Below are 25,547 nucleotides of genomic sequence, written 5' to 3'. Positions count from 1 at the left end.
TATCGGTCGTAACAGGCTCCTGCAGAGCTGTTTCTGAGGAACTTGAGTCAATGTGTACAGACTGGATTCCTGCAATCCGTGGAGTTGGTAGAACACGTACAGCGCCACTCTCCAGATCTGTACCCGACTCCACAACATTGACCCAATGGGCAGTGAGAGAAAGGTATCGTTCCTGTCCATGGTTACTGGTCCATGCATCGGTGGTCAGGTGGACCTTGCTACTGACGGCGTTTAGTAGCGCATGTTTTATTTTTCCCTCCACATGTTTTGCAGGGCAGGGACGGCTTGCCTGCTGAAATAAAAGCGGCTGGGCACGGTGTATTGTGGGACTGCCAATGCCATGAAGTTCCAGAAGGTGTCAGTCTCCACCAGCCTGAATGAGAGCATTTCAAGGGCCAGTCGTTTGGCAATGCCAGCATTCAGAGCCTGTGCTCGGGAATGGTTTGCCGAGTATGGCCGCCTTTTATCCCATGCCTGTGCTACTGATGGCTGTAGAGTGGCCTGGGAGTGTGAGGATGACTGGGAACGTGGTGCTGTGGGTGGAATGTCACAGGGTCTCCGGACAACAGTGCCAGAGGTTCTTCCTTGGCAATCCTGTGAGGAAGCCGAACCAGCTGTGTGTGAGCTGGAGGAAGAGGCCCCAACACGAGCTGAAGAGGTGGTAGGTGGTGCTGTATGTTGGCCTACGTCTTCAGTGTGTCTGTGTAACTCCACCTCGTGCTTGGTCCGCACATGTTTCCACATATTTGTGGTATTGAGTTTGCTGACATTTTTCCCTCTTTTGACTTTCTGATGACACAGCTTGCATTTGACAAAGCAAATGTCATCTGCAACTGTGTCAAAAAAGGACCACGCGCTGCAAGTCTTGGGAGCGCCCGTTTTGGCTTTTGGAAGAGGAATGCTCCTAACGGGTGCCGAAGTGGAGGCTACAGGCAACCAAGTCTGCCCCCTCCCTCTCCCTCCTGTTTTGGCCGTTCGGGGAATCTCTTCCTCAGAGCTGCTCCCACCACCTTCCTGTTCCTCACGCCATGATGGGTCAAAGACCTCATCATCTACACTCCCCTCTTCAAACACCTGCTTCTCCTGGGTTGTCTCGCCAGCACCGTACGCACCAGAAAGTGGCACCTGAGTCTCGTCATCATCTGATGCGTACTGAGGTGTGCTGACCATAGCCACTGGCCCACCCGCCTCTTCAGATTCAGAGGGACAAAGAAGTTGCGCATCACTGCATACTGCCTCTTCTTCACATTCTTGAATGCTGCTTGGCTGGCCCCCTCTTTCCAAGCCAACAGATTCAGAGAACAGAAGTAGGGACTGTGATGGCTCCTGTCCAGGGCTCTCTGACTGCCTGGGCACTTTGGCAGGTGGTGAAGAGACAGATGGTTGCTCTTCAGTGCTCTGGCCCTGAAAGGACGTGGAAGTCATTGAAGTCGATGCGTTAGCTGCCATCCATCCGACAACGGCTTCAATTTGTTCCTCCCGCAGCAGTGGGGTATGGCGAGGTCCTACAAAGCTGCGCATAAAGGACTGTTCCTTGCTAAAACTGGGGGATGCTGACTCACTGGTGCCCGCAGCAGGCACAGAATCCCCACGTCCTCTCCCTGCAGAATCGCCACGTCCTCTCCCTGCAGAATCCCCACGTCCTCTCCCTGCTGAAACTCGACGCCCACGCCCACGTGCCTTACTCCCTGCCTTCTTCATCTTGGTAGACTGATAAAGATAGGCAGAAAAGTACAAAGGGGGGGCTTAGTGTGCTGATTCCTGAACAGCTGGTAACAGGTATAAGAAACACTAATTTTATGAAGTGTGTGTGTGGACTACACTTTATTAGGAGCTAATGTGGCCTACACAACTGTCAAATGGAGTGTTTGGTGAACTTTATTTTTTTTTTTTTTTAAAAACTAAAAGGATGTGACCAAAGATTTGAAAGCGATAGTATCACAAACTTTTTGGAGCTATTACAATGCAGGATGGTAACCTACAATGCAAAAGATGAGGCTCCAAAAAATAGTGTAATACTAATCTGGCTGCAGCTGAAGGGCACAAGCCAGAAAAAAGTCTCCTCTATCTACTCCTATATAGTGTTTGCAACCAACCAATGTAGATGGATACGGATGGATGCACACTAATAGGAGAATAAAAAATGAGCTGCAATAAAAGAAAAATATGTGTGAGGCAGTGACGCACGCTGAGCGGCCTACAACCAGACGTAGCTGCAGGACACACTACCCAGCGTGAGCTGCACTCACACACAGTCAGAGACCTCTCAGACAGCCGTGAACAGTGCAGATAAGTGGGCACTAGCACTGAAAGGCTGCAGAGAGGGTCCGCTGTCTACTCCTATAGTGTTTGCAACCACCGTATATGGATACGGATGGATGCACACTAATAGGAGAATAAAAAATGAGCTGCAGTAAAAGAAAAATATGTGTGAGGCAGTGACGCACGCTGAGCGGCTTATAACCAGGCGTAGCTGAAGGACACTACTCAGCGTGAGCTGTACTCACACACAGTCAGAGACCTCTCAGACAGCCATGAACAGTGCAGCAAATTGGGCACTAGCACTGAAAGGCTGCAGAGAGGCTCCGCTGTCTACTCCTATAGTGTTTGCAACCAATGTATATGGATACGGATGGATGCACAGTGCACACTAATAGGAGAATGAAAAATGAGCAGCAAAAAAAGAAAAATATGTGTTGTGAGTTCATTTTTCCCTTCACCATTGAGGTCTGATGAACTCCCTCCTCTGGTGAAGGAAGGTAGTGAGGCTGATTACCAAACACATGGGCAGCTAGATGATGACTGGGTGGCTGGAATTGAGGACTGGATATAAGGCTGCCGACGCCCTTCTTCCTGGCTGGTGATTTTCCTCCTGGATTCTTGGAGACCAGTCTGATTCCTGCATCTCAAAGCTAAGTTTTTCTGCTCTGCTTTGTACTCTTCAGTTTTGTTTTTGTTTTGCCTTGGTTTTGGGAGTTCTGCCATCCCCGGCCGGGGGTGAGCTGAATTCCATTTTTGTCTCTGATCTGTTGCTCTTTTGCTCTGTCTTCAGAATATACCTGAGTGCTGATATAGTCTTTTGAAGCCTAGCGACTTCAGGTCCTGTTTTTCCTATCAGTCGGTTGGCTCATTTTGATAGGGTTTTTGCGGATGGCAGACAGCAGCTTTCCTATCCTGTCCTATGTAGTTAGCTTGGGCCCCATCATTTGCTCAACCTATCTTTCTATCTGTGTTAGTGTTTTCATCTTGCTTCACCGTCATTATATGTTGGGGGCTGCCTATTGCTTTGGGGTCTGCTCTGGGGCAGTTTAGTTTTTCCCCTTTCTGTCTTTAGGCTATTTAGTTCTCCGGCTGTGATCGAGGGGTCTAGGGCACCGTAGGAACCCCCCACGGCTACTGCTAGTTGTTGTGGATAGGTTCAAGGGTCTGCAATCAGATAGCTGCCAACCTCTCTGGTTTTTCTGGACTTAGCAGGTATTTTGTTTTTTCCTCCTTCGGTGACTCATCATAACAGAATCACCAGCCATACCGCAGATCCTAGGGTACTCAATAGCAGGAGAGAATTGTAAAAAAAAAAAAAAAAAGTGTCAGAATTTTTTTTTTTTTTGTGCATATTTTTTCCGCTATATCTCTGAGGCCGTAGGGGGAATTTTTCTCTCAATGGAGATGAAGCAATTGTCTGATCGTGTGGAGCAGCTCGCTGCTGAAGTGCAGGGAATTTCCGCCTATCTTGCTCATTCACATGCAGCTGAACCAAAGATTCCTACTCCTGATGTATTTTTGGGGGATCGGTCTAAATTCTTGAATTTCAAGAATAATTGTAAATTATTTTTTGCCTTGAAGCCTAACTCGTCGGGGAACTCCGCGCAGCAGGTTAAAATTGTCATCTCTTTGCTGCGCGACGATCCCCAGGATTGGGCGTTTTCTTTGAAACCTGTTGATCCTATTCTGAATAATGTGAACGCATTTTTTCAAGCCTTGGGGTTGTTGTATGATGAACCTAATGCTATTGATCAGGCTGAAAAGACCCTGTTGGCATTAAGCCAGGGTCGGGATTCGGCAGAGTTGTACTGTCAAAAATTCCGAAAGTGGGCGGTCCTTACTGCCTGGAATGATGGTGCCTTGGCAGCCCTCTTTCGGAAGGGTTTGTCAGAAACTGTAAAAGATACTCTGGTGGGATTTCCTGTTCCCTCTGGTCTTGACGATTCTATGTCATTAGCCATTCAGGTGGATCGGCGTTTACGTGAACGCAAAACTACACGAGAGATGTTGCCACCTGTTGAACAAATGTCTGAACCTATGCAATGTGATAGAGTTTTGTCTAGGGCGCAACGTCAGGAGTTCAGAAGGCGTAATAAGCTGTGTTTTTTTTGTGGAGATGCCTCACATATTATTTCTGTCTGCCCTAAACGAGAGAAACGTTGTGCACACACGTTTTCTGTGGGTGGTGTTCAACCCAAGTTTCTTCTGGCAATTACTCTGATCTGCTCCCTGTCCACATTTTCCGTCAAGGCTTTTGTGGATTCAGGAGCAGCTCTTAACCTGATGGACTTGGATTTTGCTAAACGTTGTGGATTTCCTATGACACCTCTGCGGACGCCTATCCCTTTGAGGGGTATTGATGCTACTCCTTTGGCGAAGAATAAACCTCAGTTTTGGACCCAGGTGGTAATGCGGGTCGCCCCAGACCATCAAGAAAATTGCAGATTTTTGGTGTTGCATAATTTGCATGATACCATTGTTCTGGGGTTTCCCTGGTTGCAAATTCATAATCCAGTTCTGGATTGGAAATCTTTGTCTGTGGTGAGTTGGGGTTGTCGGTGTGCCCTTAGTGATGCTCCTGTTTTCTCCACCTCTCCCCAGTCGCATTATGTTCCTGACTATTTGGCTGACTTTTATGATGTATTTAGTGAGAATGAGTCTGCGTCTTTGCCTCCTCATAGGAGTTATGACTGTGCAATTGAGCTGAACCCGGGGTGTAAATTCCCCAAGGGTCGGCTTTTCAATTTATCTGTACCCGAGCACGAGGCTATGCGATCCTATATTAAGGAGGCATTGGAGAAGGGTCATTTAGACCATCCTCTTCACCCTTAGGTGCTGGGTTTTTTTTTCGTGGCTAAAAAGGATGGTTCATTAAGGCCTTGTATTGACTATCGTGCCCTCAACAAAATTACTGTTAAATATCAGTATCCGTTACCCCTGATTTCTGATATATTCTCCAGAGTTAAAGGTGCTTGCTGGTTTACCAAGCTTGACCTCAGGGGGGCGTATAATCTTATTCGCATTAAGCATGGGGATGAATGGAAGACGGCGTTTAATACTCCGGAGGGACATTTTGAGTACCTGGTGATGCCTTTGGGCTCACTAATGCCCCTTCTGTCTTCCAGTGCTTCATGAACGATATATTCCAAGATTTTGTGGATACATTCTTGATTATCTATCTGGATGATATTTTGATCTTCTCCAAGAATTGGGACTCTCATGTGGAACATGTTCGGAGTGTGTTCCGGATTTTGAGGGAGAATTCCCTGTATGTCAAGGGATCGAAATGCCTTTTTGGGGTACTGAGGATTTCATTTTTGGGATTTATTTTGTCTCCGTCAACTATTGAAATGGACCCGGCCAAGGTACAGGCCATTTATAATTGGGTTCAGCCCACTTCTTTGAAGGCCCTCCAGAAGTTTTTGGGTTTTGCTAATTTTTATCGGAAATTTATAGCTAATTTTTCTGGTATTGCCAAGCCATTGACGGATTTGACTAGGAAGAGTGCTGATGTGCTGAATTGGTCTCCGGAGGCTGTTTCTTCCTTTCAGGAGCTGAAGCGAAGATTCACTTCTGCTCCGGTTTTGCGGCAACCTGATGTCTCACTCCCGTTTCAGGTGGAGGTGGACGCTTCTGAGATTGGTGCAGGAGCGGTGTCGTCCCAAAAAGATCCTGTGACATCTAAAATGAATCCGTGTGCTTTCTTTTCCCGAAAGTTCTCCCCATCCGAACGTAACTATGATGTGGGGAATCGGGAACTGTTGGCCATGAAATGGGGATTTGAGGAGTGGAGACATTGGTTGGAGGGAGCCAAACACTAAGTCGTGGTCCTTACTGACCACAAGAATTTGATTTACCTGGAGTCGGCCAAGCGCTTGAATCCTAGACAGGCTAGGTGGGCCTTGTTTTTCACACGTTTTGATTTTGTGGTCTCTTTTCTTCCAGGCACTAAGAATGTCAAAGCAGACGCCCTCTCTAGGAGTTTCCTTGCTGATTCTCCTGTTGTGACTAAGCCTGCTACCATCTTAGGCGAGGGGGTAGTTCTTTCTGCCATCTCGCCCGATTTGAGATGTGCTCTGGAAGAGTTTCAGGAGGACAAACCTGAGCGTTGTCCCAGTAGAAAGTTGTATGTTCCTGACCAGTGGAGGAAGAGAGTGATGTCTGAAGTTCATTGCTCTGCATTGGCTGGGCATCCAGGTATTTTTGGTACTAGAGATCTGGTGAGTCGGTCTTTTTGGTGGCCCGCCTTGTCTCATGATGTCAGGAATTTTGTGCAGTCCTGTGGGACTTGCTCCCGGTCTAAACCTTGTTCTCGCTCTAGTGGCTTGTTGATGCCTTTGCCGGTGCCCAGGAGGCCATGGACCCATATTTCAATGGATTTTATCTCTGATATGCCTGTCTCTCAGAGAATGACTGTTATTTGGGTGATTTGTGATAGATTCTCTAAGATGGTCCATCTTGTACCACTCCCTAAGTTGCCATCTTCCTCTGAGTTGGTGCCCTTGTTTTTGCAAAAGGTGGTTCGCTTGCACGGGATTCCTGAGAACATTGTATCTGACAGAGGAGTTCAGTTTGTGTCTAGATTTTGGAGGACTTTCTGTTCCAAGCTGGGAATTCAGTTGTCCTTTTCCTCTGCGTTTCACCTTCAGACCAATGGGCAGACGGAGAGAACAAACCAGACTTTGGAGTCGTATTTGAGATGTTTTATTTCTGCCGATCAGGATGATTGGGTTTCATTTTTGCCCTTGGCCGAATTTGCTTTAAATAATAGAGCTAGTTCTGCCACTTTGATGTCACCATTTTTTTGTAACTTTGGTTTTCACCCTCGATTTTCTTCAGGGCAGGTGGAGCCTTCTGCCTGCCCAGGTGTTGACACTGTGGTGGAGAGAATGCACCAGATCTGGGACCAAGTAGTGGATAAGTTGTCTCTCTCCCAGGAAAAGGCCCAGCGGTTTTCCAACCGGCGTAGGACCGTTGGTCCCCAGTTTAAGGTGGGTGATATGGTTTGGTTGTCATCAAAAAATATTGCTATGAAGGTGGCTTCTCCTAAGTTTAAGCCTAGATTTATTGGACCTTACAAGATTTTGGAGATTATTAATCCGGTCTCTTTTCGGTTGGCTCTTCCTGTCACATTTAAAATTCATAATGTGTTTCATAAGTCCTTGTTGAAGAGGTTTGTTGAACCAGTAGTTCCTGTGGTGGCACCTCCTGACCCTATATTGGTTGAAGGTAACATGGAATATGAGGTAGAGAAGATACTGGATTCCCGTCTGGCTAGACGGAGACTCCAGTATTTGGTTAAGTGGAAGGGTTATGGTCAGGAGGATAATTCCTGGGTCTCTGCCTCTGATATTCATGCCGAAAGATTGGTGCGTGCCTTTCATCGGGCTCACCCGGATCGCCCTGGTGGCATGGATGAGGGTTCGGTGACCCCTCCTCAAGGGGGAGGTACTGTTGTGAGTTCATTTTTCCCTTCACCATTGAGGTCTGATGAACTCCCTCCTCTGGTGAAGGAAGGTAGTGAGGCTGATTACCAAACACATGGGCAGCTAGATGATGACTGGGTGGCTGGAATTGAGGACTGGATATAAGGCTGCCGACGCCCTTCTTCCTGGCTGGTGATTTTCCTGCTGGATTCTTGGAGACCAGTCTGATTCCTGCATCTCAAAGCTAAGTTTTTCTGCTCTGCTTTGTACTCTTCAATTTTGTTTTTGTTTTGCCTTGTTTTTTGGGAGTTCTGCCATCCCCGGCCGGGGGTGAGCTGAATTCCATTTTTGTCTCTGATCTGTTGCTCTTTTGCTCTGTCTTCAGAATATACCTGAGTGCTGATATAGTCTTTTGAAGCCTAGCGACTTCAGGTCCTGTTTTTCCTATCAGTCGGTTGGCTCATTTTGATAGGGTTTTTGCGGATGGCAGACAGCAGCTTTCCTATCCTGTCCTATGTAGTTAGCTTGGGCCCCATCATTTGCTCAACCTATCTTTCTATCTGTGTTAGTGTTTTCATCTTGCTTCACCGTCATTATCTGTTGGGGGCTGCCTATTGCTTTGGGGTCTGCTCTGGGGCAGTTTAGATTTTCCCCTTTCTGTCTTTAGGCTATTTAGTTCTCCGGCTGTGATCGAGGGGTCTAGGGCACCGTAGGAACCCCCCACGGCTACTGCTAGTTGTTGTGGATAGGTTCAAGGGTCTGCAATCCGATAGCTGCCAACCTCTCTGGTTTTTCTGGACTTAGCTGGTATTTTGTTTTTTCCTCCTTCGGTGACTCATCATAACAAATATGTATGAGGCAGTGACACACGCTGAGCGGCCTACAACCAGACGTGGCTGCAGGACACACTACTCAGCGTGAGCTGCACTCACACAGACCTTGCAGACAGCTGAGAACACTGCTACAAGGCAAAAGAAAGCTACAGTGGTGGATTATGTAGCCTGGGTAAAGCACACTATGATTGTGAAAATCGCTATCTCTAACTGTCCCTCACAGTCTTGAATAGCAGCCTGTCCCTAACTGAATTCACAGCAGAGTGAACCAGAAATGGCGGCGGCGGCTTTTATAGTGCATCATGACATCATTTCAGCAGCCAATCACAGCCATGCCATTAGTTAACATGCCTACATGCCTAACAGGATGTGCCCACACTTCTGAGGATTGTCATTGGCTGAATCAAATCAAACTGGCTCATAGCATTATGGGAACTTCCAATTCCGGTATTCGATATGCTAAAAGTATCGGAACTCAGTATCAGAATTCCCGAACAGTGAATATCGGCCGATACCCGATACTTGTGGTATCGGAATGCTCAACACTATTCGTGACGCCACCTTTGGTGTTCGGCAATGAAGATGTAAGCTGACGCTGCAGACAGATCCTCTGGGACAGATGGTGTGGTGCAGCAATGATGTTGTAGCCCTCCACAGGCAGGGCTGTAGTCCCAGGGCAGAGTAAGTGAAGGGGCACTTAGATGGTGTAGTGTCGGGCACAAGGGATGTAGCAGTGGTGGGCAGGTTGACGCAGGAATGAGTGGAGGACACCAGGACATGTAGTTCCAAAGCTTTAGTCACAGGCTGTTGCAGGTACAGCTGCCCGCATCCGTGCCGTGTCCTCCGGGTCAGGAGCTCAGCCAACTTCCAGGCAAGATGAAGTACTCCTTTCCAACACTCCGCCAACATATGTGCCTTTTCTGAACGTCTCCCTCTTAGCGCCTTTGAGTGAAGTACTCACAGTTCTGAGTTACAGTGGAGTTCCTCCTGTCAGATGTTCCTAAGAATTCTACTTGTACGGCAGACAGCTGTAGCCTGCTTCGGGGACTCATTACTACTTCGTCCCGGCTCACTATCGTTGCTGTTGTGCCCTCAAGTCTTGTGTGGGATTAAAGTGGTCACTACTTCTATTCCTCCGGTGTCTGCTGCAGGACCATTAGTATCCATACAACCTTGGGGACCGGACCCCGGCCTTGCGCTCAGAACTTGAGAAGGGTTCTCCTCTAACCCTGGTCCTTGTTCTCTTAGTCTCCTTACGTTCTGCACTAATCCTTCTTTCTTATGGAGAATCAGGCTTTCTTTCTCTGTCTCTTTCCTGTGCCAGCAGACCCAGGTCACTGAGGTCGGCTGCAGCACTTCCTTCATCCATCCCTCTCTCAGGGATCTCTCAACTCAACTCCCTGTCACTCTCTGAACTTCTGTCAGACTGACTGACTAAATCCTCACTCTTCCCACTCTTTAGTGTAAACTAAGCTCCACCCGCCTCTCAGCACGTTTCATATTCCAAGCATGGAGCTACCAATGGGTGCTATGCTACACTCCAAGCAGGGAGCCGCCGAAGGTGCTTTGCTACACTACTTTGTGGTGTGGGGTGCAGGTGTTGGAGTGTGGTCAGGTGTCTCCACCTTACCTGGATGGTGGGGTACCACACCTCAGGAGGAGGTGCAGTACCTCTGTGGTGACTGAACCTTCAGGGGTGCCACATATGCGTTGAACGGACTGCTCTAATGCAATGTGTGCCTAGCCAAAGTTGTAATTATCAAGGTCAGAACATATCCCATCTGCTTCTTCTGTGGTCACTGGGCGGCGCCAAATTTTTGTTGCAGGCGACACATTCCTATTTAAATTCTGGGTCTTTTGATGCTGCTCAGTCATGGAGATATCAGTTTAATTCACTATTCCTTTCTGCGAGCCCTGAAAAGGTCTGTATTTTATTTAAAACAGAATAAGGGTAACTTCATACTTGGCTTTTTTTCAGCGTTTTTTGCTGCGTTCTTTGTGTGTTTATTGCGGCAGTTTTGGCATGCTAGATTTGTCTCTTCTGCATGCTGATAAAGTTTAGTGTTGAAAAAAAGTTCTATTCCATAGAATCAGGTTTTGGCTCAAAAAACGCAGGAAAACATAATACCTGTGGTTTTGGTGCGTTTTTTCACCACCCATTCAAGTCAGCGAGTGAAAATCGCTGAAAAAACACTGAAAGAAGTGACATGCCTTATAGTCCAAAAAAACATCCAAAGCACAAAATACTGATGATAAAAAAACAATGTGTGTTCATGAGATTTCTAAAATCTCATGGACTTTCCTGGAACTGTAAAACGCAGCTGAAAATTTGCATTAAATAAACGCTTAAAAAACTCCTAGTGTGAACTTAGATTTAAGTTTATATTCTCTGGTTCATTCTCAGGCTATCTGCTTTTGTTTTGCTTTTTTGAATTCCTGTTGTCTGGACATTCTTTTATTTATTTGGATCTTCACTACCCTCCTGGTTCTGACTTGGCTACCTTGACTTCTCTGACCTTTGTTTAGCTCATCCGGCCAGCAGTCCTTCCGTGAAAGCTTTCCAGTGGACCCTATAGTAAGACCAAATCCCTGTACAGGGATTAAAGGACCAAGGCTGGAGCTCCTATGAAATCTGACAGATTGTGTGACTAGCGTCAAGTCTGCCTGAGTTAGACTTTTTGAGCCTACGGCCTGTGACATAAGTCGACAAACCATAAATGCTCATATAATAGTCACATTTGGTGGCTACAAAATTCCTATACATAATTTTCCCACATGATGCCTGCATGATAGTATCATGGCATCCAATTAACCCCTTAAGGACCAAGCCATTTGTAGGTTAAGGACCAGGCCTTAGTTTTGAAATCGGACCACTGTCACTTTATGAGGTTATAACTCTGAAACGCTTCAACGGATCCCACTGATTCTGAGAATGTTTTTTCATGACTTATTGTACTTCATGTTAGTGGCTAAAATTTCTTCGATATGACATGTTTATTTATGAAAAATATGGTGAAAATTTTTAAAATTTTGCAATTTTCAAACTTTTAATTTTTATGCCCTTAAATCAAAGAGATATGGCACAAAAAATAGTTAATAAATAACATTTCCCATATGTCTACATTACATCAGCACAATTTTAGAACCAAGTTTTTTTTGTTAGGAAATTATAAGGGTTAAAAGTTGACCAGTGATTTCTCATTTTTCCAACAAAATTTACAAAACCATTTTTTTAGGGACCACCTCACATTTGAAGTGAATTTGGGGGGTCAATATAACAGAAAATACCCAAAAGTGACACCATTCTAAATAAAAACTTCACCCCTCAATGTGTTCAACACCATATTCAAGAAGTTTATTAACCCTTCAGGTGCTTCACGAGAACCGAAGCAATATGGAAGGAAAAAATGAACATTTAACTTTTTTTCCCCAAAATTTTTGTTTGGACACTTTTTTTATTTTGTCAAGGGTATCAGGAGAAAATGAACCACAATATTTGTTGTGCTATTTCTCCTGAGTACACCGATAACCCATGTGTGGAGGAAGACCAATCTCTAGGCGCAAGGCAGTGCTCAGAAGGGAATGAGCATCATTTGAGATTTTGAATGTCAAATTGGCTGGAATCGAGAGCGGAAGCCACGTCGCTTTTGGAGAGCCCCTGATGTGCCTAAACAGTGGAAACCCCCTATAAGTGACCCTATTTTGGAAACTAGACCCCCCCAAGGAACTTATCTAAATGTGTGTTGAGCACTTTGAACCCCCAAGGGCTTCATAGAAGGTTATGACGTAGAGCCGTAAAATTAAAAAATCATATTTTTTCCGCAAAAATGATCTTTTCACCCCAATTTTTATTTTCCCAAGGGTAACAGGACCCCAAAAGTTATTGTGCAATTTGTCCTGAGTACACTGATACCCCATATGTGGGGGTAAACCAATATTTGGGCGCATGGCAGAGCTCAGAAGGGATCGAGTTGCCATTTGACTTTTTTGGCTGAAATTGAGATCGGCCACCATGTCGCATTTGGAGAGCCCCTGATGTGCCTAAACAATGGCAACCCCCTACAAGTGACATCATTTTGAAAACTAGACCCCCTAAGGAACTAATCTAGATGTGTAGTGAGCACTTTGAACCCCCAAGTGCATCACAGAAGTTTATAGCATAGAGCCGTGAAAATAAAAAAATCATATTTTTTTCCACAAAAATGATATTTTTGCCCCCAAATTTTATTTTTACAAGGGTAGCAGGAGTAATTGGACACTAAAAGTCGTTGTGCAATTTGTCCTGAGTGCGCTGATACCCCATATGTGGGGTGGATCCACTGTTTGTGTGCATGGCAGAGCTCAGAAGGGAAGGAGCGCTGTTTTGGAATGCAGACTTTGATGGAATGTTCTGCGGGCGCCATGTTGCGTTTACAGAGCCCCTGATGCGCCTAAACAGTAGAAACCCCCCACAAGTGACCCCATTTTGGAAACTAGACCCCCCAAGGAGCTTATCTAGATGTGTGGTGAGCACTTTGAACCCCCAAGTGCTTCACAGAAGTTTATAATGCAGAGCTGTGAAAATGAAAAAATAATATTTTTTTCCACGAAAATTAGCTTTAATGAGCCATCATTTATCCATATTTCGGCCGACAGAGTCATGTTCAGGCTTGATTTTTGCGGGACGAGCTAACGTTTTTATTGGTACCATTTTCGAGCACATAACTTTTTTGATCACTTTCTATTCCGATTTTTATGGAGGTAGAATGAACAAAAACCAGGAATTCAGGAATGTTTTTTTTTCCCTTCGTTCCACGTGTGGTAAAATTGGTAAGGCAGCTTTATTCTTCAGGTCACTACAATTACAGCGATACCTCATTTAGATTTTTTTATGTTTTTGTGTTTTTTACATTATAAAAACTTTTCTAGAAAAAAATAATTATTTTTGCATCACTTTATTCTGAGAGCTATAACTTTTTTATTTTTTCGCTGATGGAGCTGTATGGCAGCTTGTTTTTTGCAGGACAAGATGACGTTTTCAACGGAACCATATTAATATATATCCGTCTTTTTGATCGTGTGTTATTGCACTTTTTCCAAGTGGTATGATGATAACGCTTGGAAAAAGTATAATTTGCACATTTTTTTGTTTTTTTTTGTTTTACGGCGTTCACTGAAGGGGTTAACTAGGGTGACACTTTTATAGATGGGATTTTTACAGACGCGGCGATACCAAACGTGTATTTTTTTGTTTATTTTATTTTTTTTACATAAAAATGTGTATTTATTTTTTTAATTTTTTTTACAGATTTTTTTTTTTAAAAATGTTTTTTTTTCACCTTGTGTTATTTCTGGGACTTTCACTTTCATTTTAGGTATAATACATTGCAATGCTCCAGCATTGTAATACATTATACCTATGGAGAAAGCTGCTGACACCATGCTGTGAGCATGGTTTCAGCAGCTTTCCATAGCTAAATGACCCTGAGGTTGTCATGACAACCTCTGGGTCATCATGGCAGGCACAGGTCGGGCCCCGCGATTACATCGCGGGGACGCAGACCTGAGGCAGAGGGAGTCCCCTACCTACTGCCTCCCCCTCAGAACGCTGCGATCGCGCTCGATCACAACACTCAGGGGGTTAACAGCCAGGGTCGGCGGGGGCGCTGCTCCAGGCTGTCAGTGCAGGATGCTCAGCCACTGCAGCGCTGAGCTCATGCACTGATCAGGCAGGAGAGGCTGAAATTTCAGCCTCTCCTGCCCGATCGCTGCTGTGTTTGGTCGGTCAGATTGACTGACCAATCACAGAGCTTGGGGTGCAGGGACCGTCTGCAAGGGTCCCTGCACCCCTTGCCGTGCCTCTCAGCTGTCTATGACAGCTGTCGGCACTGAACTACCACTGCGTGTTTACACGCAGTGGTAGTTCAAAGGCATGATGGGGATAGTCCTTCATGCTGCGGGAAGTTACCTCCTGCCTTGACGGGCTATCCCCATCAATGGACGTTAAGAGGTTAATAGTGACATATAGTACAATTACCCAATACTTACAGTGGGGGAAATAAGTATTTGATCCCTTGCTGATTTTGTAAGTTTGCCCACTGACAAAGACATGAACAGGCTATAATTTTAAGGGTAGGTTAATTTTAACACTGAAAAATAAAATATCAAAAATAAAATCCAGAAAATCACATTGTATAAATTATATAAATGTATTTGCATTTTTCAGTGGGAAATAAGTATTTGATCCCCTACCAACCATGTGCTCCTACAGACCAGTTAGATGCTCTTAATCAACTCAATAGCTGCATTAAAGAAAGCTGTCTTAGGCCTCTTTCACACGTCAGTGGCTCTGGTATGTGTAGTGACAGTTTTCTCACGTACCGGAGACACTGAGACATGTAGACCCATTCAAATGAATGGGTCTATGTACATGTCAGCGTGTTTTCACAGGCCGTGTGTCCATGTGCAAAATAAAATACACTGACATGTCTGTTTTAACACCGACACACGGCCCGCAACATGTGCTGCACACATGCACACGGAGAACAGTTCACACTGTCCTCTGTGCTCACGGACGAAGCGCTGTTCCCCGGCTGCTGGTGCTGAATGCCGCTGTCTTTCTTCTCCCTTGCTCCACTGGCAACAGCGAGCAGAAGTGAAAGAATGAATGAAAACCCGATGTGGGGTCCCCCTCAGTTTGTGACCCACCCAGATGAAACTTACAGCTGGGGGCTGCATCCTTCAGCTGTCAGCGTCATCAAGGTTGATTCTCAAAAATAGAGGGGTTCCCACGCTTTTAAAAAAATTATTTAAATAAATAATTTTAAAAAACGGCATGGGGTCCCCCCTATTTTTGACAACCAACCTGACTAAAGCTGACAGCTGAGGGCTGATATTCTCAGGCTGGTAAGGGGCCATTGATCTTGGCCCCCCACAGCCTAAAAACAGCTGCCCCCAGTTGCCTAGAAAAGGCACATCTATTAGATGCGCCTATTCTGGAGCTTTGCCCGGTTCTTCCCACTTGCCCTGTAGCAGTGGCAAGTGGGGTAATAAGGGGTTATTGTCACCTTTCTATTGTAAGGTGACATTAAGCCCGGGTTAGTAATGGAGAGGTGTCAATAAGATACCTATCCATTACTAATCCTAGAGTAATTAAAGGGTTAAATAAACACACACACAATAAGAGCAAAGTATTTTAATGAAAGAATACACTACACACATTTTAAAATCTTTATTACACTTCTAATTTCATTGTGACGCCATCGATCTCCAGTAAAAAAGGTGAAAATAATAAAACAACAATATACATTACCTGTCCTGCGCTCAGTCACGTCCCACGGCGTAAATCCATCTCGGGGGTTAATCAGTTTACAACTGGGAGCGCTGCTAACACAGCCGCTCCCGACTGTAAACTACTGTAGAATGAATGGAAGCAGAGCCAGACTCAGTAACTAGCGGTGACGTCACCGCTCATCACTGAGTCTGCGCCGGCTGCTTCCATTCATTCTACAGTAGTTTACAGTCGGGAGCGGCTGTGTTAGCAACGCTCCCGGTTGTAAACTGATTAACCCCCGGGATGGTTTTACGCCGTGGGACGTGACTGATCACCGGACAGGTAATGTATATTGTTCAACAAACATTTATGGTTATACAGTCATGGCCAAAAGTATTGACACCCCTGCAATTCTGTCAGATAATACTCAGTTTCTTCCTGAAAATGATTGCAAACACAAATTCTTTGGTATTATTATCTTCATTTAATTTGTCTTAAATGAAAAAACACAAAAGAGAATGAAGCAAAAAGCAAAACATTGATCATTTCACACAAAACTCCAAAAATGGGCCGGACAAAAGTATTGGCACCCTCAGCCTAATACTTGGTTGCACAACCTTTAGCCAAAATAACTGTGACCAACCGCTTCCGGTAACCATCAATGAGTTTCTTACAATGCTCTGCTGGAATTTTTAACCATTCTTCTTTGGTAAACTACTCCAGGTCCCTGATATTTGAAGGGTGCCTTCTCCAAACTGCCATTTTTAGATCTCTCCACAGGTGTTCTATGGGATTCAGGTCTGGACTCACTGCTGGCCACATTAGAAGTCTCCAGTGCTTTCTCTCAAACCATTTTCTAGTGCTTTTTGAAGTGTGTTTTGTGTTATTGTCCTGCTGGAAGACCCATGACCTCTGAGGTAGACCCAGCTTTCTCACACTGGGCCCTAAATTATGCTGCAAAATTTGTTGGTAGTCTTCTGACTTCATAATGCCATGCACACGGTCAAGCAGTCCAGTGCCAGAGGCAGCAAAGCAACCCCAAAACATCAGGGAACCTCTGCCATGTTTGACTGTAGGGACCGTGTACTTTTCTTTGAATGCCTCTTTTTTCTCCTGTAAACTCTATGTTGATGCTTTTGCCCTAAAAGCTCTACTTTTGTCTCATCTGACCAGAGAACATTCTTCCAAAATGTTTTAGGCTTTTTCAGGTAAGTTTTGGCAAACTCCAGCCTGGCTTTTTTATGTCTCGGGGTAAGAAGTGGGGTCTTCCTGGGTCTCCTACCATACAGTCCCTTTTCATTCAGACGCCGACGGATAGTACGGGTTGACACTGTTGTACCCTCGGACTGCAGGGCAGATTGAACTTGTTTGGATGTTAGTCGAGGTTCTTTATCCAACATCCGCACAATCTTGCGTTGAAATCTCTTGTGAATTTTTCTTTTCCGTCCACATCTAGGGAGGTTAGCCACAGTGCCATGGGCTTTACACTTCTTGATGACACTGCGCACGGTAGACACAGGAACATTCAGGTCTTTGGAGATGGACTTGTAGCCTTGAGATTGCTCATGCTTCCTCACAATTTGGTTTCTCAAGTCCTCAGACAGTTCTTTGGTCTTCTTTCTTTTCTCCATGCTCAATGTGGTACACACAAGGACACAGGACAGAGGTTGAGTCAACTTTAATCCATGTCAACTGGTTGCAAGTGTGATTTAGTTATTGCCAACACCTGTTAGGTGCCACAGGTAAGTTATAGGTGCTGTTAATTACACAAATTAGAGAAGCATCACATGATTTTTTGAACAGTGCCAATACTTTTGTCCACCCTCTTTTTTATGTTTGGTGTGGAATTATATCCAATTTGGCTTTAGGACAATTCTTTTTGTGTTTTTTCATTTAAGACAAATTAAATGAAGATAATAATACCAAAGAATTTGTGTTTGCAATCATTTTCAGGAAGAAACTGAGTATTATCTGACAGAATTGCAGGGGTGTCAATACTTTTGGCCATGACTGTATAGTATACTGTACCTGCAGAAGAAATCTTGTGAATGATAGCTGAAAAGAAATCTAAATACAGCATTTATTTAAAGCTGATTATAATCTATTACTTCATAGCTTGAAGGGATGCTGCTTCCCTTGCTTTCAATTATAATGAATATTTTATACAATATTCCTCCCTCTAGGTGGTAGACATGCGTTGGGGAGTCCGAGATTATGCCTCAGTGGACCATATGACCACAGATCTTTGTCTGAAAGAGATTGAAACCTGCCAAAGGATGTCTGTAGGACCATACTTCATTGTAAGTCATCTCCAGTTCTCTGATCATTGCCCATTGAAGTAACAATGCATACTCAGTGGCCTGCAAAATAATAGAAAGCTATTTCTGTATGCACACTTGGTGGGAAAGAACTGGTTACTGAAGTTTATGGCTCATTCTGTTATCCCTAGATTAGATACATGTTTTATCTATGGTTTTCACTGATAGAACACGTATGTATTGTAACAACCCTGCTGGCATCGCTGCATGGCCTCCCATTCCTCACTCACCAACTTGCTCACTGCTCCAGGCCATGCTGTGATATCTGCCTACTGCCAGCTCCATGCTTTGTTTCCTGTCTGCTCTGTGTTTATTTCCTGACTGTTTGTATAGGGGGGCGGTGCCGAAACTCTCTGGTTCTTATGGAGTCAGGGTGCACCTGCTTAATGTGTCCCTGGCCAATTATCAAGAACCCTCTAGCATTTAGGGCAGCTGCTCCCAATGAACTCTACCTGAGCAATGTGTTAACTCAGTTAGTATCTTGCTACTGAGCCTGCCATGTCCTCTTCTGTGTATCTCCTTCTCTGGAGGTTTTTCTCCTAGCCTTGCTTGGTTCTCTCTGTCTGCCCTCCAGGAGGCAGAATATCCTGTTCTCTGTGTCTTGTCTTAGCTTTGTCGTGTTCCTATCTTGCTGCCTCCAGGAGGCAGTATTTCCTGGTCCCTGTGCCATTACTCTTTGTCTTGTCTTGGTCTAAGCCTAGCTTTGTATCTGTGTATACTTCGGTCCCTGTACCTTGTCTCGTACTGTTTCCCTGTCTGAACTCTGTCCTACCTCTGTCTTTCAGTCTCCTTGTCTGTGGTTCCTTTCCTTGCTGTGTCTTTCCTGGTGTCCTCCCTGTCTGCTTGTGCTCCGTACTCTAGCAGTTCCGCTCTGTTCTACCTGTGCTCTGCTTCTGCTGCTGCAGAACCTCTTGCTGTACCTTCTCTCTGCATACCTTGTGGTTCTGCTTTGCTCCGCTACTGTGGTCATAGCAGGTCCATGGGATGCATTGACGAGACACAAGACGGATTGAACTTTAGGTAGTAACTTTTATGGATTGATGCCGGTAGGGCTATCCCAAGCAACCAAACAAAATAACAGAAATTGTCCTCGCAGGGACCCAATACAAGCAAACACTGGTGATGAGAACACGACTACTCTGGCAAAGGCCGGTCACTATAGGGCAGCGGTATGGCTGACTACGGGTCCTTAGTTATATTGTGTCACTTATCTGTCTGGACGTCCCTCGGCGTCCTGGACGATGGTGATTCGGCATCGCAGCCGCTGGGCCCAGCTGCTGAGGATCTGGCCTAGGTTTTGGGCGTTCCAACGCCCAGGCGAAGCAGGGGCGCAACAGGCCCTAGAAAAGTTTTTTGGTGGAGTGTCCCCCAGCAGGGGCAGCGGAATACCGCCCGGGAGTGGGAGAGTCGAGGCCGCAGCCCCCGAACAGGGGCGGGCAGCGGCGGTGCTGAGTGGCGGCTGGTAGACCACCGGCACAGCCAGCAGCTGCACTAGGGAATCTGCGGCGGGCAACAGCCCGGCCCTTGCCACAGACGGGAGCGGGGAGGTGGTGGCTGCAGGCGGCAGCGGGCAGGCTGGAGTTAGGTGGCAACGGCCGCAGGTGGCTGCGGCCAGGCCGCAGCCGTGAGCTGGAGTGAGTCAGCAATGGCCGCTGGCTGGAGTGAAGCGGTGGTCTTCTGTCGGTCGACTCGGCGCTGTCTCCCCGCAGTCCACCGTGAGTCTCTTTCCTGTCGCTGTCCTCCTCTCTGGTTACTGCTAATGGTTATGGCTCCCTGGCGCTTCCACGGTCTCCTGCTCCTTCTCTCCCACTCTACTGACTCACTCTGACTGGTGTCCTTTTATATAGGCTCCTCCCCCAACCGTCCTGCCAGTCTCAGCGGTCCATCTCCTAACTCGGCTCCCCGGAAACAGGCCCCCTAGGAACCTAGATGACGGTCCCCTTGGTTCCGGCCCGGACACACGGCGGGGGCCCTGCCTCCTACACTCCTGCTGCTGCAGAACCTCTTTCTGTAGCTTCTCTCCGCATACCTTGCGGTTCTGCTTTGCTTCGTTCTTGCTGCTGCAGAACACCTTGCTGCAGCTCCTCTCCGCATACCTGCAGTTCTGCTCTGCTCTCTTTCTCTGTGGCACCTGCTGCTGCAGAACCTTTTGCTGCAAACTGCAGTTTCTCTCTGCAGCCTTGCGGTTCTAGCCTGCTCCGCAACCCTGCGGTTCTGCTCTGTTTCCGTTCCGGATCCTTGTCCTACCCGTCTGTACTGGTTCCTGAACCAGTTTCTGCATCTTGAACAGCTCTCTACCTGTTCCATCATACTCCACTCTTTCCTATCAGTACTCGTACCTGCACCTCCTGTGTGAACAGGACCCTACCTGTTCCTCCATATTCCATTCCTACCGGCCAGTACCCGCACCTGCTGTGTGAACAGGTCCCTACCTGTTCCTTCGTACACCATGCCAGCCTGCCCTGTGTCTCTGCTGTGCCAGCCTGCCCAGTGTCTCTGCCGTGCCAGCCTGCCCCGTGTCTCTGCCATGCCAGCCTGCCCCGTGTCTCTACCGTGCTAGCCTGCCCCGTGTCTCAAGCCATGCCTGCCTGCCAGTGTCTCAGCCATGCCACCGTCTCCCCAAGTGGGATCAGCAGCCACAGCCAGACACCACCCTGGAGTGGCACCTGGCAGCTGCCTGCCGCACAAGCCTGACCTCATCATTAGAGGCTCCAGAGAAGACCAAGGCAGTTGTCTTAGTCACGCCCCTTCCAGGGTAGTCTGGTTTGTGGCACAGTGGGGCCACAACCCCCTGGCTCATGCCCACCAGTCAGGGCATGAGCATGACACGTATTATACGCAGGGCCGGTTTTAGACAAAGTGGGGCCCTAGGCAAAATTTTAAAATGGGGCCCCAAATGCTAACATATTGCACATCACACAGAAGCATTTCGGTTGTTTTTACATGCGCTGAGTTCAAGCCGCTAAATGAGTATGATTGACAATATTGAAGTGGTTCAACACTTGTTTCCCGGCCTCTTTACACCGTCTAAGAAAGAATGATGGGGACAGAAAAATCACTAATGGATCACTGTCCCCATACAGTGTCATGTTATCAGCAGCACACCCCATAGTCCTCCATATAATATAATGTCCCCCATAGTCCTCCATATAGTATAATACACTCCTCATAGCCCTCCATATATTAGAATGCACTGCTCTGTCCTCCATATAGTATAATACACTCCTCATAGTGCTCCATATAGTATAATGCACCATCATGGTCATCCATGTAGTACAATTCACTTCCCATAGTATAATGCACCCCATAATTCTTCATATAATGTATTCCCCATAGTCCTCTATATAGTATAATGCAGCCACCCCATAGACCATAATGAAGCCACCCCACAGAGTATAATGCAGCCCCGCCATACAATATAATGTAGCCCTCCATAGAATATAATGCAGCCCCCCTCTTATAGTATAATGCAGCCACCCCTTAGAGCATAATGCATCTACCCCACAGAGTATAATGCAGCCACCACAGAATATAATGTAACCCCCACAGAATATAATGCAGCTCCCCTCATATAGTATAATGCAGCCCCTCCATAGAATATACGGCAGCCCCCTCATAGTGTATAATGCAGCCCCTTATATAGTATAATGTAGCCCCTCCATAGAATACAATGTAGCCTTCCTCATATAGTAAAATGCAGCCCCCATAGAATATAATGTAGCCCCCTCATAGAGTATGATGCTATCACCCCCCACAGAATATAATAAATATAATATAGCCCCCCATAGAATATAATGTAGCCCCAAATAGAATATAATACAGCCCACCTCCCCATAAAATATAATGTACACGTAACATGAGGGTTTAAAGGGGTAAAACTCTCAACCCCTTACATTCTCCCGTTCATTAACCATTGTGATCCTTGACAATAGCGAAAAATAACCTTTAATATGTACATAGGATACTCCTCTCAGGGAGAACATATATATAAACATCAGCCCAATGTGAACCAAGTCCACCTGACAGTCCTCAGGCAATGTCCATTAAAACACACGAATACGAACAGATGACCCTCCTTGTGGGGCCTACAGTCTTTCAGTGTGATCCTCCTTCCTTTTAGGGGAGCACCAACTTCCAATGAAACATGCATACAAGTGCCCGGGAACAGTCCTTCCGTAGGCACCGTCAGCCCACATTTTAACTTATTTACATTGGTCAAGGTCCTTTAATGGGAGGTCGTCCCCCTTCCTTTGCGGATAGCACGGTCCTGTGCTCTGTACACAAACGGCCCAAGTCCATGGACCCATAGTTCCATTAAAGCAGAGTCCTGCTATTCAGCAGAAGGGGCACATCAGGTGCAACAAAACGAGAAAAACAATGTTCTGTATCAACGTTCTTGGTAGACCACAACGGCCATGTTGCACTCTAACTTCAGAGCGTAGCAGGGCTCCCTGCCCTGTGGGGACGCACAACACTCCCTGTTCAGTACAGTGCAACAGGCACCAAGTTCAGTTATTCTGCAATTCAACATAACATCCTCACTTTAGCATGCTTACCATGCCTCCTTCTCCTGGTAATCCCATGCCTGCTTCCGGTCGATGAGGACTCTGCAGCCGCAGAGCCCATGTACTGGTCAGGTGTAGCACAGACAGTGGTGGAGACAGAAGCAGCACGTAGATCCGACTGTCCTGGTCTTGGGCCCGCATATAGCCCTGTGTCGCTATCCTCTGGCCACAATGTCACCGCCACTGCATATTAGCACCTAGGGCAGTTCTTTTTGCAGTAAGAGACCTAGTCTCCTTCTAGTAGGGGTCTCCCATGTTGGTGTAGCTGAGCCCAAATCTCTTTTACACACAACTTCTTTTGCAATTATATTCGTGATCCAACTAACTGCACTGGGGTTGAGGACGGGACCTGCTCTGCTTTGTGGACCCTGGGAGCGCCCGACTCTGCACCTGTGCCCATCATGGATCGGACCTCCTGCCCCCGATGTCTGTGGGACAAATCAAGGGGCAGTGGACTGAGGGACAGTAAGGCCTAGCAGGGTAGAAGGCCACGGCAAGGACCAGCCCTCTGGTGTCAGGGGTCGTGGTTAACTCACTGTTGGTGACCTTGAAGCTCCGTGTCCGTCCCGCGTATGACAGATACCTCCGCTTATGCTACTTTATGCTCTGGCTTCCAATGGAAAAGTTCTGGCGTGGCCTTCTCTTCCGATTCTTGGTCCTCCAGGGCTGTCTTTACTTCCAGTCCCCGCTGGATTGAAGAAACGAGCTCCGGACACGAAGGTTCCGCCTCCCGATGATGCTCTGACTCCTGTTCAAGTCATCGCGGAGGCTGCGGCCTAGCGTCCCGTGCCTCCGGTACAGCACGCTTTTCCGACAGATGTTCCGACGGGGGCGATCGCTGGTTCTGGCTCAGGTAGATGGTGTTCCAGGCTACGTGTGTCAGGAACACCGCACTGTACTTGCTCACTGAGCCAGTGCGCGTGTCCTGAGTGTCAGCGCCGGCGTGTAGCCTCCGCTGAGCAGTGACTCACCCGCAATGTAGGGGTACCGGGGTCAGGTACAGCCAGAAAGTACCGATGCACAGGACCTGTGGATGCTGAAGTTTAGGAAGCCAGCATAGGACCTATGGTCATGTGAATGGTCATGTGACTGCAAGGGGGCGGGGCTTAGCGTCCTGCACACAGAGAAGGAAGAGAACTCAGAGTCCAAGCAAAGCAGAGGTTATGCACAGTACAGACCAGCGAGGTACAGGAGAGATAAACAGATGAGAGGTCAGACAAAGCCAAAGATCATACACAGGATCACAGTACAGTACCAGGGAGGAGACAGAGCGGATAATCAGGGCCAAGCAGAGATCAAAACCAAACAGACATATAAGGTACCAGGCAGAATCCAAAGCGATATCCAGGGAACAGACCGAGTCATACACAGAGAATCAAGTAACCAGAACACAGCACAAACACACTCAGGGGTCACCACACAATGCCAAGGGCAAGAGTATAACTGACAGGGATGGGAGCGTCCTGAGGCTATAAGAAGCCTCCCCCAGAACCAGGGAGAGGCCACAATCATAGCCCCAGGTGTGCAGGTAAGCCTGCACCGGGATCACAACCTTTAACCCCAGAAATGCCAGTCATCAGCACTGGTTCCAAACATTAACCCCACGTGTGCGAGTCAAACCTGCACTGAGATCATGACAACGTGGACGTGGTAGCTCGGGTTCCGGCAGACACTGGTGACTCTTCTCCTCCAGTGACAGGTACTGTTCTGCGGCGGCATCCTCCTTCCATCTGTGTTGTATTCTTTCCTCCTCCTGCCGCCATTTTAATTCTACGCAGCCTATGCCGCCGCAGCTGCACACTAGTTCCGCTTCTAGCCACTCCTCCCATGGTGTTGCATCCTGTTGTAAGGGGTGAGTCCTTGTTCTTCATCGTGCTCACCAAAGGCAGACCAGGGGGTACTGACAGTCAACTTTTGGCACCATTGCTACACCGTCACACCCACAAAGGGTGTCATTTCAGTCATTTTTGGCACAAAAGTCCTCCATCTTCATGGCCTCCATCTTGTCACTCACAATGTCCGTCACAAGCACAGTTGTTGACAAATCCAGCTCTTCAGTCACATCTGGTAATTTACTCACAATTGCAGTATCTTCCACCCGCACTCTTCGGGTCAAACTTGTCACATCCAAATCTTTATAGGTTTTTTGCTGTTCACATCGGGAACGCTTGAATCAATATCTTCTTCTTTTCTTGCGATTCCTCCACACTGTAAGGTGTCGGCATCCTGCCGACTTTGACAATTGTAAAGGTCGGTCAGGGCGGTAGTCGTGGTTGAGGTTGTCAGACATTGTACACTCTGGCCTCCATCTACAGGAAAACGGTACATTTTCTCTTGCATGTTACAATCGGTACTCACGGTGTTGTCAGAGTCTTCTTTGCTGCGCTGACTTGAAGCTGGTCCTGGATCCCAAATAATAGGGACACAGTCCAGGGCAACTCTTGACTGAACATATTTATTTACTTCAAGACACAGCATGTCCACGTAGTATCCAGCATTTTCATCACAGTAAAGATCGCACAATACTTCATCTTTACCTTCACTGTTCCTTGCATCACTAAGTGTTTCTGCGGGACGGAGCATCTCAAAAGACTCCTCAGTGTTCTCCCTGTCAAGCGTTACCATGGTGAAGTGTTCTCCCATCCGTTTCGCCCCGGACATCAGAGATCCAGCCTACGAGGCTATCTGCCACATTCTGGAGGGACCTGCCCGTACACTTTTATGGTGACCTTCATTCTTCCTCTACTCGTTTCCTTTCTGCTGCTGGCTCTGCTGTACCTTGGTCTTCTCTAAGTTTCCCCCATGGATGGCTGGGAATACCATTTAACGTTACAGAGTAGTCAGGCAGCTTGGGCATATAGCTCACCGGAGCACACAGCGGTCAGTCCCCT

The 25,547-nt window shown here is 46.8% G+C and overlaps 1 protein-coding gene across 1 annotated transcript in view; it reads left to right on the top strand.

The window, feature by feature from the left end:
* NWD1 (NACHT and WD repeat domain containing 1) overlaps nt 1-25,547 on the top strand; it is a 121,634-nt gene that overhangs the window by 14,556 nt on the left and 81,531 nt on the right. The window contains exon 3 of the mRNA XM_073559843.1: nt 17,957-18,073. Within this exon, the coding sequence (XP_073415944.1) occupies nt 17,957-18,073 (117 nt within the window). The remainder of the gene's footprint in view (nt 1-17,956; nt 18,074-25,547) is intronic.

Source organism: Dendrobates tinctorius, unplaced genomic scaffold (genome assembly GCF_039654945.1).
Source record: "Dendrobates tinctorius isolate UK_male_01 unplaced genomic scaffold, ASM3965494v1 ptg000276l, whole genome shotgun sequence".
NCBI classification, from domain to species: Eukaryota; Metazoa; Chordata; class Amphibia; order Anura; family Dendrobatidae; genus Dendrobates; species Dendrobates tinctorius.
This window is presented reverse-complemented; position numbering and strand designations above follow the sequence as displayed.